General features: G+C 34.9%; 2 protein-coding genes across 2 annotated transcripts; both read right to left on the reverse strand.

Annotated features, from left to right (window-relative positions):
* Positions 1-3,508: 3,508 nt before the first annotated feature.
* On the reverse strand, positions 3,509-3,883 carry LOC146930974 (AT-hook motif nuclear-localized protein 28-like). Its single transcript, XM_085707624.1, has one exon. It carries the CDS (start codon positions 3,881-3,883, stop codon positions 3,509-3,511), a length of 375 nt encoding a protein of 124 aa, XP_085563750.1.
* Positions 3,884-5,813: 1,930 nt separating this feature from the next.
* On the reverse strand, positions 5,814-6,476 carry LOC146930975 (AT-hook motif nuclear-localized protein 17-like). The gene has a single exon (XM_085707625.1). The coding sequence runs from the start codon at positions 6,474-6,476 to the stop codon at positions 5,814-5,816; it is 663 nt and encodes a 220-aa protein (XP_085563751.1).
* Between the last annotated feature and the right edge of the window lie 12,850 nt (positions 6,477-19,326).

Consider the following 19,326-nt stretch of genomic DNA (forward strand, 5'->3'; position numbering starts at 1 on the left):
AAATGGTCCCTGTAAATATTTATAATTTTGTTTTTAGTCCTTATAAAATAAAATCACATTTTTTAATCCCTATAAAATTTTCCATCAGCATTTTTAGTCCCTATAAAATTTTTCCATTAACATTTTTGGTCCCTAAAATGCTTAAAGAAAATGCCACAGGGACCAAAAAGTGTGATTTTATTTTGTAGGGACTAAAAACAAAACTGTCAATATTTATAGGGACTAAAAACTTAATTATCTCTTCTTTTATATATATCGATCGATTGATATAGATTTTATTTTATTTTAAATACTCTACCAATTTTATATTTTTTATACTAATTTTATAAGAATTTTGTAAAAATCACGAGTTTTAAAAAAAGTTATTGATTTAATAAATTTGTTATAACTAAATGAGATTATTTTTTTTTTAACCTGATAGCAAACTCTACCTCCATTTTCTTGATCTTCTTCTATACCTCCATTTTCTTTCGTCGGTCTTCACTCATATCTCTTTCCTCTCTTCAATAGCAATTTTTTCGTTTTCAATTTTTTTATTTCAATTCAATCAGAGTCGCAGTACTATTGGGTTTTTTTATTTCAATTTTTTGTTCCCAAACTGTTTTAACGACATCAAACATAATTTTAATTAAAGGATATGATTTTTTTATTCCCAATCAATTTTAATTGGATGCTGCATGTGAATTGGGGATTTGATTGTTGCATCATGAACTATTTCTACGCCGGCAACACTAGACGTGGGTTGTTATGCCAGCGGCGATGGCTTTCGTAGTTGGTGGGGTCAAGAGTTTAGGGTGAGGTGCTTCGTAAGATTGGAAATGGAGGTTTGTCGATGGTGCTCAAAGACAATGAATTTGGTATGATGAAGGGTCAGACAGTATCATGTCAATTACAAGTTCCACCAAACACATGATAAGACAAAATAATGTTATCAACTTTCTTATCATGTGTGCACCAAATGCATGACATGAAAATATTTATCATGTCACTATCATATTCTATCATTGCCCATTTTCTAATCATATCATGTGCACCAAACAGGTTTAGCATTTGCTCTTACACACTTAAAAAAAAATTAGAAAACAGTTTCAAATGAGAATTTGCTACGAGCAGTTTATCAACAACAACAAAAATTGAGGAAATAAGATAGAGATATTAATACATATATCTTTTAAATAGTATATTTTTTCGTAACAACTCCTTGGGGGGGGGGGGGGGGGTTGTTGTATTTCATGGTGGTGTCGTGTTCTCCAAAAGGGAACTGTTTTGGTTTCAAGCTATTATGTTTTGGTTGGTTTCTGTTAGCCTCGTTTTTCTCTGATTATCGCTCCGAGGAAATATATAATGGTATAGTAATCACATTTTTATTTATTTATGAGCCATGTTAGATGCATAAAAAAATTTGTTCTTAAAATTGTAAAAAGAGACCTAATGAGATTATGCTACATAGTGCAATTCTAGAAAGAAAGAAAAATTAGAAATGGTGACCACATAATACACAACCCCAACTAAAAATAAATTTTGGTTTGAAATATTGTTACATTCATGCACGTAGGTGCATAATTTTGACAATTTAATGAATGGGTATAGAATAAATTATTAGTATACGACTTTCAAATTTTAAATTATTACTCTCATTATAAATAAGATATAAAAACAATAAATTAAGTCTATTTTATTCAAACTTAGACGGGACTCGGAAAACAACAAATGGAACACAAACAAGAGACTTTGACTATCTAGTAGTTATCATTGTCCAGCACATGAACGATATGGTGTTGTTGTTGTGTTCACCATCACGTCCATTGCTAAAGATTGCCTAATAGCACTTAGGTGTCTTGGAAAGAGCGGCTGTAATCCAAATAGGTTTAGCAGGAATGACCTCCCCTCCAACAATTCCACCATACACTCGTGCACCATTGCCAGATAGGAAAATAGAAAAAGAGGAACATGGTGGATCATTGATGGACTGGGAGGGAACATGACCGCAATATGTTCCAAACAGAGACGTCATCTCGAATGGTCCTACCATGGGGGGAACATGGGGGGGGGGGGGGGGGGGGGGGTTGTTGTATTTCATGGTGGTGTCGTGTTCTCCAAAAGGGAACTGTTTTGGTTTCAAGCTATTATGTTTTGGTTGGTTTCTGTTAGCCTCGTTTTTCTCTGATTATCGCTCCGAGGAAATATATAATGGTATAGTAATCACATTTTTATTTATTTATGAGCCATGTTAGATGCATAAAAAAATTTGTTCTTAAAATTTTAAAAAGAGACCTAATGAGATTATGCTACATAGTGCAATTCTAGAAAGAAAGAAAAATTAGAAATGGTGACCACATAATACACAACCCCAACTAAAAATAAATTTTGGTTTGAAATATTGTTACATTCATGCACGTAGGTGCATAATTTTGACAATTTAATGAATGGGTATAGAATAAATTATTAGTATACGACTTTCAAATTTTAAATTATTACTCTCATTATAAATAAGATATAAAAACAATAAATTAAGTCTATTTTATTCAAACTTAGACGGGACTCGGAAAACAACAAATGGAACACAAACAAGAGACTTTGACTATCTAGTAGTTATCATTGTCCAGCACATGAACGATATGGTGTTGTTGTTGTGTTCACCATCACGTCCATTGCTAAAGATTGCCTAATAGCACTTAGGTGTCTTGAAAAGAGCGGCTGTAATCCAAATAGGTTTAGCAGCAATGACCTCCCCTCCAACAATTCCACCATACACTCGTGCACCATTGCCAGATAGGAAAATAGAAAAAGAGGAACATGGTGGATCATTGATGGACTGGGAGGGAACATGACCGCAATATGTTCCAAACAGAGACGTCATCTCGAATGGTCCTACCATGGGGGGAACATGGGGGGGGGGGGGGGGGGGGTTGTTGTATTTCATGGTGGTGTCGTGTTCTCCAAAAGGGAACTGTTTTGGTTTCAAGCTATTATGTTTTGGTTGGTTTCTGTTAGCCTCGTTTTTCTCTGATTATCGCTCCAAGGAAATATATAATGGTATAGTAATCACATTTTTATTTATTTATGAGCCATGTTAGATGCATAAAAAAATTTGTTCTTAAAATTGTAAAAAGAGACCTAATGAGATTATGCTACATAGTGCAATTCTAGAAAGAAAGAAAAATTAGAAATGGTGACCACATAATACACAACCCCAACTAAAAATAAATTTTGGTTTGAAATATTGTTACATTCATGCACGTAGGTGCATAATTTTGACAATTTAATGAATGGGTATAGAATAAATTATTAGTATACGACTTTCAAATTTTAAATTATTACTCTCATTATAAATAAGATATAAAAACAATAAATTAAGTCTATTTTATTCAAACTTAGACGGGACTCGGAAAACAACAAATGGAACACAAACAAGAGACTTTGACTATCTAGTAGTTATCATTGTCCAGCACATGAACGATATGGTGTTGTTGTTGTGTTCACCATCACGTCCATTGCTAAAGATTGCCTAATAGCACTTAGGTGTCTTGAAAAGAGCGGCTGTAATCCAAATAGGTTTAGCAGCAATGACCTCCCCTCCAACAATTCCACCATACACTCGTGCACCATTGCCAGATAGGAAAATAGAAAAAGAGGAACATGGTGGATCATTGATGGACTGGGAGGGAACATGACCGCAATATGTTCCAAACAGAGACGTCATCTCGAATGGTCCTACCATGGGGGGAACATGGGCACGAGATTCTGGGCGGAGAAAGGTAACATGAGAGACAAACCCATTACCCCTCAGCACTGTCATGTCGACTTGACGACGTCGAGCATACTTGACTAGTGCCCCCACAATATCTCTTCCAGTTGGGATCTCAATGCAAACAATTTCCATACGGGTATTTCTGTCTTCCTTGAAATTGGTTGGTGGTTTGGGTCTGTTCTTAGACCCCAAGGGTCTACCCCTACGTTTTTTAGTGGAAGTTTATGCAGGTGATGGTATGAGCACCATCGGGGTGTCGTTGGTTGTGGTAGTGGCGTGAGAAACCACGTTTTCTCTCATGGCTCCCACCATGGCAGAGGAGTTGCCTGAATGTGTTGAAAATCTCACGTGCTTGTTAATTGAGGACTCGTTCTTGGAGTTAGGGGAGAAAAATGAGGGAGGGATTTTGTTGTTTGCCATTATTAGGGATAGGTATTTGATGATGAAGAATCAAACAATGAGAAGGTGTATTTATAGTGGTCCTGAATTGAGTCGTTGGTTGAAAGTCAACCAATGAGCATTATTTTATGTATTTTTCATTCTAGAAGGTATCAATCAATTTTTTAATTATTATTTTTCATTCTAGAATGTATCAATCAATTCCTCAGTATTATCTTATAAAATTTTATTCTTTTGCATTTACATATACAACCTTTTCTTTTATGCTTTAACTTTTGTTTTAGTCTTAGGAAGTCATTTCAAGCATTTATGGTGGAGGCTAGTTGACCCTTACATTCAAGAGCACGATACTTTCTGGAACTAGCTAGTGAAGGTACTTATAGGATCACCATCTCTTTTCCGAATAGCATAACCGGTGAGATTTAGAGCCAAATATTTCCATATCCATTATAGGTTGTTTAGATACTTAAATACTTCCAATATATGAGTGTTCCATATGAATGTTATTTTTGCTCGAATTTGCGGCCGTTCTTTACGGACGATCAGTTAGATTATAATACAGACGAGGCATTTTTCTTTGGTACCTTGAGCCTTTCTAGCCACCCTGATTATTCTTATTATCCTTTGTGAAACCACTTTGAGTCTCCAGATAAAAATTTCTTTTGTTTTACTTAGTGATGAATCATGTCACAGTCCTGAACTTTATATTTACCATGTTTGATTTCACTTGGAGTTAGATATGAATTATTTTGACTGCGTATGCTTTGAAGCTAAGTTTGGGGTTGCTTTTGGAATTAGCAACATCTTAAGTTTGGGGTGGGGTAACAGTAGAACATATTTTGTCTGAAAAATAAAAAATAAAAAAATGTAGATGACCATGGATCTACACGCAACAAAAAAATAGAAAGAAAAAAAAATCAAGAGTCAAAAATTTTGGTCTCTTAAAAAAAATGTATGTTTCTGTCAAAAAATAAAAAGACAAATATTTCTATTGTTTTACCCATCTTGACAGATTTAAGGAAAGAAAAGGATGGCAACACATCAATGTTTAGTAGGAATCCCTAGGTTAGTGAACTAACTCAAAGTTTCTTTCTTAGCCTGCTTTCCCAAATATATTCACCCTTAACCTAAGCCAAGTTAAAACCCTTAAAGTCCTAAAAGTGTGTATATAGTTTAACTTCGACTGTTTGTTTAGAATTGTCTCAAAAGGGTTTATTTATGAGCCATGTTAGATGCATAAAAAAATTCGTTCTTAAAATTGTAAAAAGAGACCTAATGAGATTATGCCACATAGTGCAATTCTAGAAAGAAAGAAAAATTAGAAATGGTGACCACATAATACACAACCCCAACTAAAAATAAATTTTGGTTTGAAATATTGTTACATTCATGCACGTAGGTGCGTAATTTTGACAATTTAATGAATGGGTATAGAATAAATTATTAGTATACGACTTTCAAATTTTAAATTATTACTCTCATTATAAATAAGATATAAAAACAATAAATTAAGTCTATTTTATTCAAACTTTGACGGGACTCGGAAAACAACAAATGGAACACAAACAAGAGACTTTGACTATCTAGTAGTTATCATTGTCCAGCACATGAACGATATGGTGTTGTTGTTGTGTTCACCATCACGTCCATTGCTAAAGATTGCCTAATAGCACTTAGGTGTCTTGAAAAGAGCGGCTGTAATCCAAATAGGTTTAGCAACAATGACCTCCCCTCCAACAATTCCACCATACACTCGTGCACCATTGCCAGATAGGAAAATAGAAAAAGAGGAACATGGTGGATCATTGATGGACTGGGAGGGAACATGACCGCAATATGTTCCAAACAGAGACGTCATCTCGAATGGTCCTACCATGGGGGGAACATGGGCACGAGATTCTGGGCGGAGAAAGGTAACATGAGAGACAAACCCATTACCCCTCAGCACTGTCATGTCGACTTGACGACGTCGAGCATACTTGACTAGTGCCCCCACAATATCTCTTCCAGTTGGGATCTCAATGCAAACAATTTCCATACGGGTATTTCTGTCTTCCTTGAAATTGGTTGGTGGTTTGGGTCTGTTCTTAGACCCCAAGGGTCTACCCCTGCGTTTTTTAGTGGAAGTTTGTGCAGGTGATGGTATGAGCACCATCGGGGTGTCGTTGGTTGTGGTAGTGGCGTGAGAAACCACGTTTTCTCTCATGGCTCCCACCATGGCAGAGGAGTTGCCTGAATGTGTTGAAAATCTCACGTGCTTGTTAATTGAGGACTCGTTCTTGGAGTTAGGGGAGAAAAATGAGGGAGGGATTTTGTTGTTTGCCATTATTAGGGATAGGTATTTGATGATGAAGAATCAAACAATGAGAAGGTGTATTTATAGTGGTCCTGAATTGAGTCTTTGGTTGAAAGTCAACCAATCAGCATTATTTTATGTATTTTTCATTCTAGAAGGTATCAATCAATTTTTTAATTATTATTTTTCATTCTAGAATGTATCAATCAATTCCTCAGTATTATCTTATAAAATTTTATTCTTTTGCATTTACATATACAACCTTTTCTTTTATGCTTTAACTTTTGTTTTTGTAACATCCCAGACTGCTTACAGGACTGCCGACTAACCCCACAAACCAACACGAGTCTTTTCAGCATGCTTTGTCCTCACTCACATGCTTACCGGGAAACTTCACGGTAGGTCACCCATCCTAGTACTACTCCAAGCCAAGCACGCTTAACTGTGGAGTTCCTATGGATTGAGCTCCCGAAAAGAAGATGCATCTTGTTGATATGGGTAGTACCTAACAATTCTTATAAGCCTTCCTTCAACCATGTAGTCCCATACCTACACGGCCTCCGGATCCCTCTCATTCCGATGTGTTTCGGTTCCTACTATTGTCGTGGGGGTCCCTTGCGGCTTAAACCGTTCCCCTTAGGTCGGGAACCTTTCGTATCCACCTAGCGGGATATCGAAAGCCACGACGTGGGTGTTACAGTTTTAGTCTTAGGAAGTCATTTCAAGCATTTATGGTGGAGGCTAGTTGACCCTTACATTCAAGAGCACGATACTTTCTGGAACTAGCTAGTGAAGGTACTTATAGGATCACCATCTCTTTTCCGAATAGCATAACCGGTGAGATTTAGAGCCAAATATTTCCATATCCATTATAGGTTGTTTAGATACTTAAATACTTCCAATATATGAGTGTTCCATATGAATGTTATTTTTGCTCGAATTTGCGGCCGTTCTTTACGGACGATCAGTTAGATTATAATACAGACGAGGCATTTTTCTTTGGTACCTTGAGCCTTTCTAGCCACCCTGATTATTCTTATTATCCTTTGTGAAACCACTTTGAGTCTCCAGATAAAAATTTCTTTTGTTTTACTTAGTGATGAATCATGTCACAGTCCTGAACTTTATATTTACCATGTTTGATTTCACTTGGAGTTAGATATGAATTATTTTGACTGCGTATGCTTTGAAGCTAAGTTTGGGGTTGCTCTTTGGAATTAGCAACATCTTAAGTTTGGGGTGGGGTAACAGTAGAACATATTTTGTCTGAAAAATAAAAAATAAAAAAATGTAGATGACCATGGATCTACAAGCAACAAAAAATAGAAAGAAAAAAAAATCAAGAGCCAAAAATTTTGGTCTCTTAAAAAAATGTATATTTCTGTCAAAAAATAAAAAGACAAATATTTCTATTGTTTTACCCATCTTGACTGATTCAAGGAAAGAAAAGGTTGGCAACACATCAATGTTTAGTAGGAATCCCTAGGTTAGTGAACTAACTCAAAGTTTCTTTCTTAGCCTGCTTTCCCAAATATATTCACCCTTAACCTAAGCCAAGTTAAAACCCTTAAAGTCCTAAAAGTGTGTATATAGTTTAACTTCGACTGTTTGTTTAGAATTGTCTCAAAATTACAACAAGGTACATTCATGTGATGACTGGAATGGGCAAATGTCGTGACCAGCCCTACTGGATTTAGGTGATACATATGTGTATCATAGAAAAGAGTGGCTGAGAATATAGTACTTTCTTCTAGCCAGTCCCGCTTGAATGTAACTTGGTAAGTTAGTTGTTGCTCTGTTGTGAATGTGATGAAAGACGTCCTGAACACAATTCCCGGAAAGGTATGTTATTCTTTAAAAAAAATGCAAAGAATAACTTATGTTTTTTGTTTTAGTTACTTGAGGACAAGGAATAGTTTAAGGTTGTGATGACGAGTCATCTTACGTTATTCTTAGCATGTTTTTCAGTAGGATTTACCAGCAAAACAGGTGAGTATTAGAGTAATTGCTTATGATTTCAGGATATTTATAATGTTTTCTATATTTGAATATGTAATCAGAGTTTTCCCGAAACATAGAAATTTTAGGTTGTTCTTAATGTAATTCACGAAGAAATCATGCAAATCGGCAAAGCAAGACATCTGAAGATTTATGTGGTCCTAGGGAAGACAAAGATTGAAGATTCAAGATGCCTCAGAAGACCTTAAGAGGGAGGAGTTCTGTTCCCAAGTTCCAAAAGATCTTACTTTGAAGAAAACACCAAGACGGGCGAAGAAAACAGACGTTTCAACACTGAATTGCACTGAAGCGCCTGGTCCATGACAGAAGCGCCATAGCATGGCTTTCTAAGCCTAATGCGCTCAGGCGCATGGAAAATGTGCCCCGCGCATGGTGACTTACGAAAAAGTCACTTTTTGTGACTTTTTTGCCCCTGGAAAACCTGTTATTTTGGCCCAAAACCGGTTGAAACTTTCCCAATAAATATCACTTTCCTCATTCATAATTTCTTCTTCAAATTTATAGTAGTTCAAGAGGAAGGTGATTCTAGGAGTCAAGGAGGAATTCTATCTTCTCCTATCTTTTCTAGGGTATGTTTTTATCTGTTTGTATCTTGTCTTTAGTTACCATGTGTAACTAAGTAGTTATATTTTAGAGTTCTAAGATGAACCTCTATTTATTTTTTTGGATAATTATTTAATTATACGTCGTTTATTTAGTTATTTTCTTTTAGCTACTTAGTTTTAGGCTTAATTGCATGTTTAATCCCTTATGTTTATTTTAGTTTTCAATTTGGTCCCTTATGTTCTGAAAGTTTCAAGTTGGTCCCTTACGTTTTAAAAGTTTCAAGTTGGTCCAAAACTTTACTCGTATTGGAATAAGTTAGTCCATTCTGCGACATGATATTGAGTTTAACAAAACAAAAAAATTAAAATAATGTTTTTAAAACTGATTTTCTAAATAAGTTAAGTGACTGAAGGGACTAACTTATTCCAACGTGAGTAACATTTTGGACCAACTTGAAACTTTTAAAACGTAAGAGACCAACTTAAAACTTTTAAAACATAAGGGACCAAGTTGAAAACTAAAATAAACATACGGGATCAAACATGCAATTAAGCCTTAGTTTTATTAACCTAGGTTTATTTTTGCAGTAGTCGCAACCCCAGATTAGATACTTCGGTTATGACAGGGCCTAACATTGTTATCACTATCTGGGTGCTTATATCTTGATATTTATATCCTTATACTGATAACTATCTTTCTAGGAAGTAAGTGATTTTTAACTAGCGAAAGATACCGAGAGCGAGTTGACCTTTATAGTAAGTACTTGGGAGGTGACATTACTAAGACTGAGTAGTAACTCTGCTGAACCTAGGAGGTAACTAGTTAGAGATTAGGGAAACAAGCACTGCTTGAAGGAAATAAACTTAACATAACCATTCTTCTTGACCCTTGGTTAGGTAGGCGCTGATAGGGTTGCCCGTTTGTAGAACGACCGAGAGGGAGAGTGTGAGTTGAGATACCTAAGATTCATGGATGGGCTGACCTACATGAACATTGGTTAGAACTGATGATAAATCAACTTACGTTATTCTTAGCATGTTTTTCAGTTATTTTCAGTAGGTTTTAGCAACAAAAAAGAGGAGTATTAGAACAATTGTCTATGATTTCGGGACTTTTGTAATGTTTTCTATATTTAAGTCTGTAATTCTAGTTTTCCCAAAACATATCAATTTTAGGGGGTTTTTGAATTAATTCATGAGGAAGTCATGCAAATCGGCAAATCAAGAACATATGAAGAATTGTGAAGGTACACCAATAATGAAGATTCAAGAAATCTCAGAAGACTTACAAAAGGGAGGAATTTTGTTCCCTAGTTTCGAGGCAAGTTATTTGAAGACGAAGACCTAAAATGACGGAAAATCGGAGAATTTGGACCCAGGAAGAAGCACCATGCGCCTAGCGCATGAAAAAATTGCCTAGGGCATGGATTTTGCAAGCCATGCGCCTAGAGCATTTTCCATGTGCCTAGGGTGCTAGCCATGCACCCCCGTGCATCCAAAAATGTGGGGCACAAGCGTCTTTTCCTGCTTCTGTGTTGGGTAAAGCTTGCACTTTTAACCCAAACCCCGGTAGAAACTCTCACTATAAATACTAGCCTTCCTCGTTCAGATTTTCTCATTCAGAACTGTGGCAGTTCAAGAGGAATGCAACTTTGGAGTTTCAGGAGAGTTTCTATCTTCTCCTTGATTTTCTAGGGTATGTTTTTATCTTTAATAATTTGTTTTTAGTTACCATGTGTAACTAAATCTTTTTAGGTTAAAGTTCTAAGATGAACCTCTATTTATTTTTGTTGGATATTTATTTAATTTAATGTCGTTTATATTTTATTTATTTTTTGTTTGCTATTAAGTTTTATTTAGTTATTTATTTCAAAGTAGTGTAACCATAGATTAGGTACTTAGGTTGTGACAGGGCGCCTAACGTTGTTATTACCGTCTTGCTGCTTATATCTTGATATTTATAGCATTATACTAGTAATTGTTTGTCTAAAATGTAATTAGTTAGTAACTAGTGAAAGATACCGAAAGAGAGTTGACCCTAGTAGTAAGTACTTAGGAGGTGACATTACTAAGACTAGGTAGTAACTCTGCTGAACCTAGGATGTAACTGGTTAGTAATTAAGGAAACAAGCGACTCCGGGGAATAAACCTAGATAGAACTATTCTCTTAAAACCCTTGGTAAGGTAGACGAGATAGGGCTGCCCGTGGGTAGAACTACTAAAAGTAGAAAGAGAGTGTGCTATGAGTGTCCAAAGATTCATAGATGGACCGAACTAATGGAACGTTGGCCTTCATTGCCTTAGGAAAATCTGGAATGCCAATTTAAGTTTATGACCCTGCACGTAAGGATCACCCTGCGATCAGCAGATGCAACCAGACTTAGGAGGGATATACCTAGTTAACCGAGATTTATAGACCCCAGACGTAAGGATCACCGTATGATCAGTAGGTTCAGCTTCATACCTTCCAGGTTAGTCACGTCCCAACGACCTCATCACTTGTTTAGTCTACCTAAGATAAATAAACGCGACATGATTGTTATTTAATATTCAACAATATAAACAGAGGAGATTTGAAGAATCCTAACCGCTGATTACTTTTCTGCAACCAAAAACAGGTAAACTTGCTCTGTTGCAAACATATAAAAATTGCATGATTTCTAACCCTGATCTTTTATATCGTCAAACTTACAAAAATAAGTAACGCGGATTGTTTGGACGAAATGGCAATCCCTGTGGATACGATACTCTACTTATCACTTTATTACTTGGTAAACGATTTGGTTCACTTGCCTAATCCGCACATCAAGGACCCACACTAACAACCTTACACCGTAGCACGTGTATAACCTTAGCGTAACCTTCATTGCCTTTGGAAATCTTGGAACGCCAATTTAAGTTTGTTTGAAATAACAAGACCCCCACGTAAAGATCACCGTGTGACCAGCAGGTGCAATTAGCCATCGGAGGGATAGCCCTAAATCAACTGAGAGAGTAAGACCCCGCACGCAAGGATCACCGTGCGATCACCAGGTGCAACTTGACAACCGACTAGGGTAGTAACGCCCCACAGACTCATCACATAGATAGATCACTTAGAATAACTAGATACGACATATATGTTAATTTAATATCCAACAGGTAAATAGGGAGGATTCTAAAAATCCTCTAACCACTGTTACATTTATGCAACCACAAACAGGTAACTTGCTCTGCTGCAAACAGATAAAAATTGCAATCTCTTAACCCTTAACTCTTTATTTTATATCATCAACTTAAAATAAGTAACATGAATTTTTTGGACGAAACGACAATCCCTGTGGATACGATACTCATATATCACTTAATTACTTGGCAAACGATTTGGTACACTTGCCTAATCCGACCATCAACTCTTTAGAAAAAAACACATTTTTATTTTGTTTTAGATATTTGATAATTAGTTGAAGATTGTTGTTTAGTTTCTCATGCGGCTTTCTTCGTGGTTTGTGATGCCTAGTTACTGATGACATATAATCTTATGTTATTTTTAGCATATTTTTCGGTCATTATAATAGATAATTGAGTTAATAAAAAGGATTTTGAGAGAAATTGCTCATGGTTTAAGAGATATTTTGTAAAGTTTTCAAATCGAGTCATGTAATTACGTTTCTTCCCTAAACATACAATTTCATGGGTGTTTTTGCGTCTTTTAGTGAAAAATCATGTAATTCGGCTAAGAATGACACCGTAAAGAAGTTTGGAAGACATGAAATGAAGATTCAAGAGGCCTCTGGAGACATTACAAGTTGGGGAAATTCTGTTCCAAGTCCCAAGACTAAAGAGGATAAGGTAAACTTCAAAAAGACAAAGAAAAAGGCGAAATTGGCTCAGGAGAAAGAAGCCACACACGAGACGCGTGCCCCAGGCGCGTGAAACAGAGAGAAAATGCTCTTTGTTTGCTGCCACGTGCGAGGTGCATGATGTTCCGGTAAAATAGATATTTTTGTTGTATTTTCTTTGCGGGTTAGAAGAAAAAACTCAGTTTTTAAGCCCAAACCCATTGGGAAATATGCTTATAAATACAAGAGTTTTTATTCACAATTTCTCATTCATAACTTGACGGTTCAAGAGGAAGGCAAGTGTTAGGAGCATCAAGAGGAGTCTCTCTCCCAAACCTTTGTTCTTAGTATGTTTTATTTCTTTTCTAATTTGTCTTTTGTTACCATGAGTAACTAAACACATATTGATTAGGGTTCTAAGATGAATATCAATTTTTTTATTGGAATTGATTAATGCAAGTCTTTTATTCAGTTATGTTCTAAGATCTATTTAATTTTTGTATGCATCACCCTTAATGTCTTTGTAACCCTAGCGTGTGTGACATACATAAGAAGTATGAATGAACCTAAAGTAGGTGCACATTGGCATCTAGCTTACAACAAATTCGTTGTATATGAATGTTATTCTTGCTTCTCTAGTAAGATAGGGTTAAGCCTATCCATTTAATCCATTAAGGAAAACCAAGGATATGTGGTGAAATTATAATATTCATAGGCAAAAGCGGTTCGTTTAGATAATAATTTAGGAATATCTATTATTACATGTGAGAGTGTAAGTCCCAAACTTAATAACTATTTGATTGCATACAAAATTCTAGAGGAATGACAAACCTTTACCCCGTATAACATGTATGAAGTTTAGGGCGATTCAGGAGCAACATGACATTCAGATGGATGCTTTGATACCCTTGAACTAACCACTTGAATAATTACTCTCGTTTCATAATTGATACTTGTTTGCATTAATCCCAATAAATAGATAGAGTGGATCCAAAGAATCCAAGTCGCCACTAAAACTCTCAAACAAAACCCTCTACTAAATTCAACTGTTTTGCGTAATCAAATCAAACTTGGGAACTCCCCCCATTTTATTTACAACTTTTAATAAGTTTAACTAGTTGCCTTGTTGAACGACAATCCTTGTGAACACGATTTTACTTACATTATTTTTTGAAAATAATTTGGTGCACATTCCAAATTGAGCCATCAGTTACAAATGACTTTGATAAATGGTCTCTTTTAAAGAAAATAACCATTAGTCTAAAAAACTATGGTTTCTTAAAAAAAAAAAAAAAGAGAAAATAGAAAAAACAAGAAAAAAAAAGTAGTTTTCTAAGTATTGTTTTTAAATGGTATGATGCTTGGAAACTATTGGTACCCTAAATAATGAAAAATTATTGGATACTTAACTTCAATGTTAGCCTACTTCCCAAAAAAATCAAACGTCTATCTAAGTGAAGTTAACATTTAAAGACTTACTATGCATGTTTTTTTTTATCAACTTTGATCAATTGTTTACAATATTCTCAAACCTATGATAAAATGAATTTTGCGTGTTCATTAAGTGTTTAACCAATCAAATACTTGAGAGAATCAACGAGCTTGAGAGAAAAAGTTGAGCTTGGTTAGCATTTTGTGAGATCCCCTTGGACTTGTTTTAATTGAAGTTTTGACAGTGAAAATGTTTATTAAGTATGAAAATTGATGTGAAATTGGTATTTGCATTGACAAATGAAAGAAAGACTTTAAGATTGTTGTCACCTAAGGAGATTCGATACCTTACTATAATTTTTGTAGCAATTATGTTACTTGATGTTGTTTTTGGATTCCAAATATTTGAATTTCCAAATTCTATTATCTACCGAAGTTGTTACTAGGTTGAGTCACGACCAGGTCGCTCTCTTTAAGACGTTTCGTGGCACTACCCAAAATTGTGCAAGGTAGACTATCAACCACGCCGCCTCCAGGATAAAACAAGCCCAGCTACAACTGTTCGATTAACTACTGCACTGTAGAAAATCGTTCGAGATTTACACCTTCAAATATGGTACTAAGACCACTCTTTAATATTGAAACCACTCAAATTAATATGGTATTATTACCATTCTATTATGGTGTTGAGACCACTCAAATATGGTGTTACCACCATTCTAATTTTAACTTCTCCAAAACATCAATATGGCACTACAACCACTCAAATATGGTGATACCACCATTTCTCATCAAATAGAAAATTATTGAAATAATTTTTATATACCGTTAAGATCATTCTTAATTCCGACGGGACATTGTTTATTCCAAATAGGGACTATGATCTTAAAAGTACTCTTTATTCCGAAGGGACGTATATTACCGAAGGGACTATGAACTTAAAACCATTCTTAATTCCGAAGGGACATTAAACCGAAAAAGGGACTATGGTCTTAAGAACATTCTTAAAATATGGTTCAATCGATTGATCGAAGCCACTCGATACGGTACGTAACCGCTCTATTTGAAATCGAAAGGGACAGAAAGGAGTGGAAGCAGAAGAAACTTGTTAACACAAGTCGGAGGGAGAAGAGAAGAAAAGAATTCCCGACAACTCAATGAAATTCTTTTCGGTGTGTAGAATGCACTGTGTGAGCTCTCTATTTATAGAAAAAATTCACAACTAATAAGTGAGAAACTTTGGGAACAAGTAATATGAGAAACTTTGGGAACAAGTAACATATTACTTTGCGATTAAGTAATTCACATATTAGATCTAGTGCAAAAATATCTCAATTGAGTACCAAAATATATTATATTTAGTACAAAAATATTTTAGCAAAACTTGGGGACTAAGAAAGCACTTTCTAATAATGATTAAATTAATTATTTAATTTATCATTTCCAAATAATAAAATATATATCAATATATATTTTTCTCTAGTGCTTATGTACCCCAATTAATTAGAGGTACACCCCCACTATATAAACACTACTAATGTGTGTGTTCCATCCGATGTGGGACCTCCACTTTTTTCAATTCACACAACACTAGTTCTACCCAACATGGGAATTTGTGTTTAGTCTTTTTACTCAATTTCCACACATGTTCCAACAATCCCCCACTTGAATTTAAAAAATGGTTTCATAAATAACGTCAAAAACGTCTCCATAAGATTTGCTAGTAAACAAAGGTGTCGCCTACAACTTGAACCTCTGCATAGCGAGTAAAATTCTGATTAACAAGAGTTGCTTACAGCATTGAACTCTATCTCAGACATAGAACCCACACACAAACCTTTTCATAAGGTGTATTCTAAAAGCCCGTGCGTTTATGGCCTTGCACGTGTATCCCGGTTTAACAAACGCTCTAGGTATTCTGCCCCGAATCCCATAGGAACCGGCCCTTAGTTCCACATTCGTATAGGTGAGTCTATCAAGAGTACTCCTGTAGCTATGTACTCCACTCCAAATATAGTATAGATCTCATTAAGAGTTTCTATTATCTCATCCTTCTATCGCTGCAGGAATCATGCTTTCTTACCTTTAACATAGCATGTTCTATCACTTGTGACTTGTTATTACCCATTGAACCTATTTCTTGGGATCTCCAGTCATGTAGGTCGGGTTACCATCACTTGTGACCTTTGGGCATTAGTCCCATCCTATTGGATGTGTTTAGGACTTTCTTTTTAGTAATTCCTTTCGTCAAAGGATTGACTAATTCTTTATCAGTACGTACATGATCTACTTTAACCGTTCTTTTTGAGAGTAGCTAGCTCTCTATTTCTCTGTGTTCGTGCCTTAATAATCGCCTCTTACCATTGTGGTAACGATTCTCAATTTTGTAATAGCTGCAGACTATCACAATAAATTAACACTTCTGGAACCTGTTTTATCCACTAAGGGATTTCAACTAGCAAGCATCTTGTCAACTTGCTTCTCCACTAGTTTTCTCTAGTGTTCTCATCTCAGATTCATTCCATAGTGGACTGATTCAATATCATTTGTTTTAACAAACAACTTCTCTAGTGATGCTCAATGTGCAAACACTAGTCGCTAAATATTCATCTGAAAGATGTTCTATTTTATATCTTGTACCATTTAAGTACAATAGGTTACTCCTAGTGAAGTAATCTTAGAGTCATATTTTTCTTAAGGCACCTCATGACTCTTTCTATAGCATGGCAATGCTTCTCATCCGTCTACTAGTAAACTTGCACAAGAGTTTCATGACATCGGCAATGTCGGATCTAATACATTCAGTGGCATACCTAAGTACAGCCAATGATGCTCGCATATTCTGTTTTTCTAACTCCATCTCAAGCGTTCTTACACTTGGATCATAATATGATTGCAAGTTTACGATGAAATAATAATATTTCCTTAAGAACTTCTCAACTTTGTGAGATTTATCAAAAAAGTTATCTTTTCTGATCTAGTAATCTTGAAATCAAGAATTACTTCAACTTTGTCTAGGTCTTTCTTATCAATGTTGTTGATAAACAATGATTTCACATAATTCATAACATGAATCTTTAAACCAAATATGAGTAAGTTGTCTTCATAAAGAAATATGATCGTGCAAATATTATTTGTCACTTTCATTCACTTTATACTCATTCGATAGCATTAGAATGTCAAAAAATTTATGTCATTCCTTTTTAGACCTCACAAAGAATTATCTAACTTACAGACCTTGTTTTCTTGTCCATGAATCGCAAAACTTTCAGGTTGTTTCATATAGATTTCTTCTTCTAGTTCACCATAAAAAAGAGGCAACTTTCACATCCATTTGGAGTACTATCGAGTTATGAACGGCGGCTAAAGGGAGTAGTACTCTTATGGATATGATTTTCGTGACTGGTGAATGAATGTGGAAGAAGTCTATATTTTTCTCTGTCTAAAACCTTTGACTACAAGGAGAGCCTTGTATTCATCAACCGTTCCATCAGGTTTTAGTTCCTTTTTCCAAAATCCAAATACAACCGATTGATTTTGCAACTATGAGACAAGTCAACCAAGTGTCATGTTTTGTTAGACTCTAGATAATCCATTTCATCGTTTATTGCTTCTTGCCATAATTCAGCTTCCAATGAGGATATAGCTTCTTTAAGGCTTAATGGATCTTCTTCCAATGTATAAACCAAGTTCATACTCTTTAGCAATTTTAGCTTTCTTACCTCCTTGAGGTTCTATAACATCTCGTATGATGTTTTCATAACTAATTCTGATTACTGAAATATGATCAGATATAGTGCCCCCACTAGTTCTTAATATACAAGGGGAATTTAGTTTACCCCCACTAGTGCCCCATTATTCTTTAATTTACAGGGGTACTTACTTCATAGAAATCAACATCTTTTAATTCTATGATCACTTTAACATTTAGGTCATAAAACCTATATGCTTCGTTATTTATAACATACCTAATGAATACACATTCATAGGCTCTACTAGTGAGTTTAACTCTCTTGGGTTCAAAGTCCGAACTTATGTCAGACAATCCCAAGTTCAAAAAATAAGACAAGTTGAGTTGTCTTTTCTTCAAAAATTTCTTAATTAGAATTTTTGTTCTTAGACTTGGGTTCTCTATACAACATAAATTTCAATTTTTGTTATAAAAATTGAACATATCAAGCGTATCAATTTTATTTTCCAAAATTCACAGTCATCAATAAATATGATAAAATATCATTTTATCATTTCTAATTTATGTGTCATCAAATTCACACATATCATAATTTATTATGTTTAGAGATTCATATTCTCTAATTCTGATTTATATGAACTTTTGGTTCATATATCTTGACTGCAATAAATAAAATTGTCTAATCATATAACGTTGGAATTAAGTCCAAGTTACTCAAGTTTAAAATTAAACGCTTGTTCAGACAATAAATTTTGATATGTCAAATATTAAAATCACACAACTAATAAAATAGAAGGAGAATTTTAATTTTGAACATGCCATCTTTTTCAACAAGAGTGCATAGCACACAAGTCTCTCTTTAAGTCTGAGTCAACTCAGTCTTATTCAATAGAAATCTGAAATTCATATTCTTTCTTATTTTTATAACATGCCACAAGTTCAAACCTTAGCATTAGCATCATGGGAAAATGGGTATTCTAAATTCTTGCATTTTAATATGCTAACTTGCGACTCTGTATACCCAACAATATGCCATAAAACTACCTATACCATTTGTATAATTTGTTGCATTAGTTATGGCCATTCTTCTTACGGTTTGAAAAAACATCACCTTTACGTGACAGATTTTTCAATTCTGGTTGCTATTTTAGTGACAAACGTAACAAGCTAAACTTGTTTTCTTTTGAGCTCCAAACATTACATTTTTCTTATGTTTAGTAATAAACTAAAATTGTTTGGTTCTGTAACAAATGATTTGTTTTGTAACAAATTATTGTTTCACTATATGGCTCTGATTTTGAAACCATATTTCAAACAAATTGAATTTTTAGTGTTTGTTATTTAAAACAACAATCACTTCATCGTTTCAGTCA

Source organism: Medicago sativa, chromosome 4 (genome assembly GCF_051527215.1).
Source record: "Medicago sativa cultivar Bolivia chromosome 4, Bolivia_mono, whole genome shotgun sequence".
Taxonomy (NCBI): Eukaryota; Viridiplantae; Streptophyta; class Magnoliopsida; order Fabales; family Fabaceae; genus Medicago; species Medicago sativa.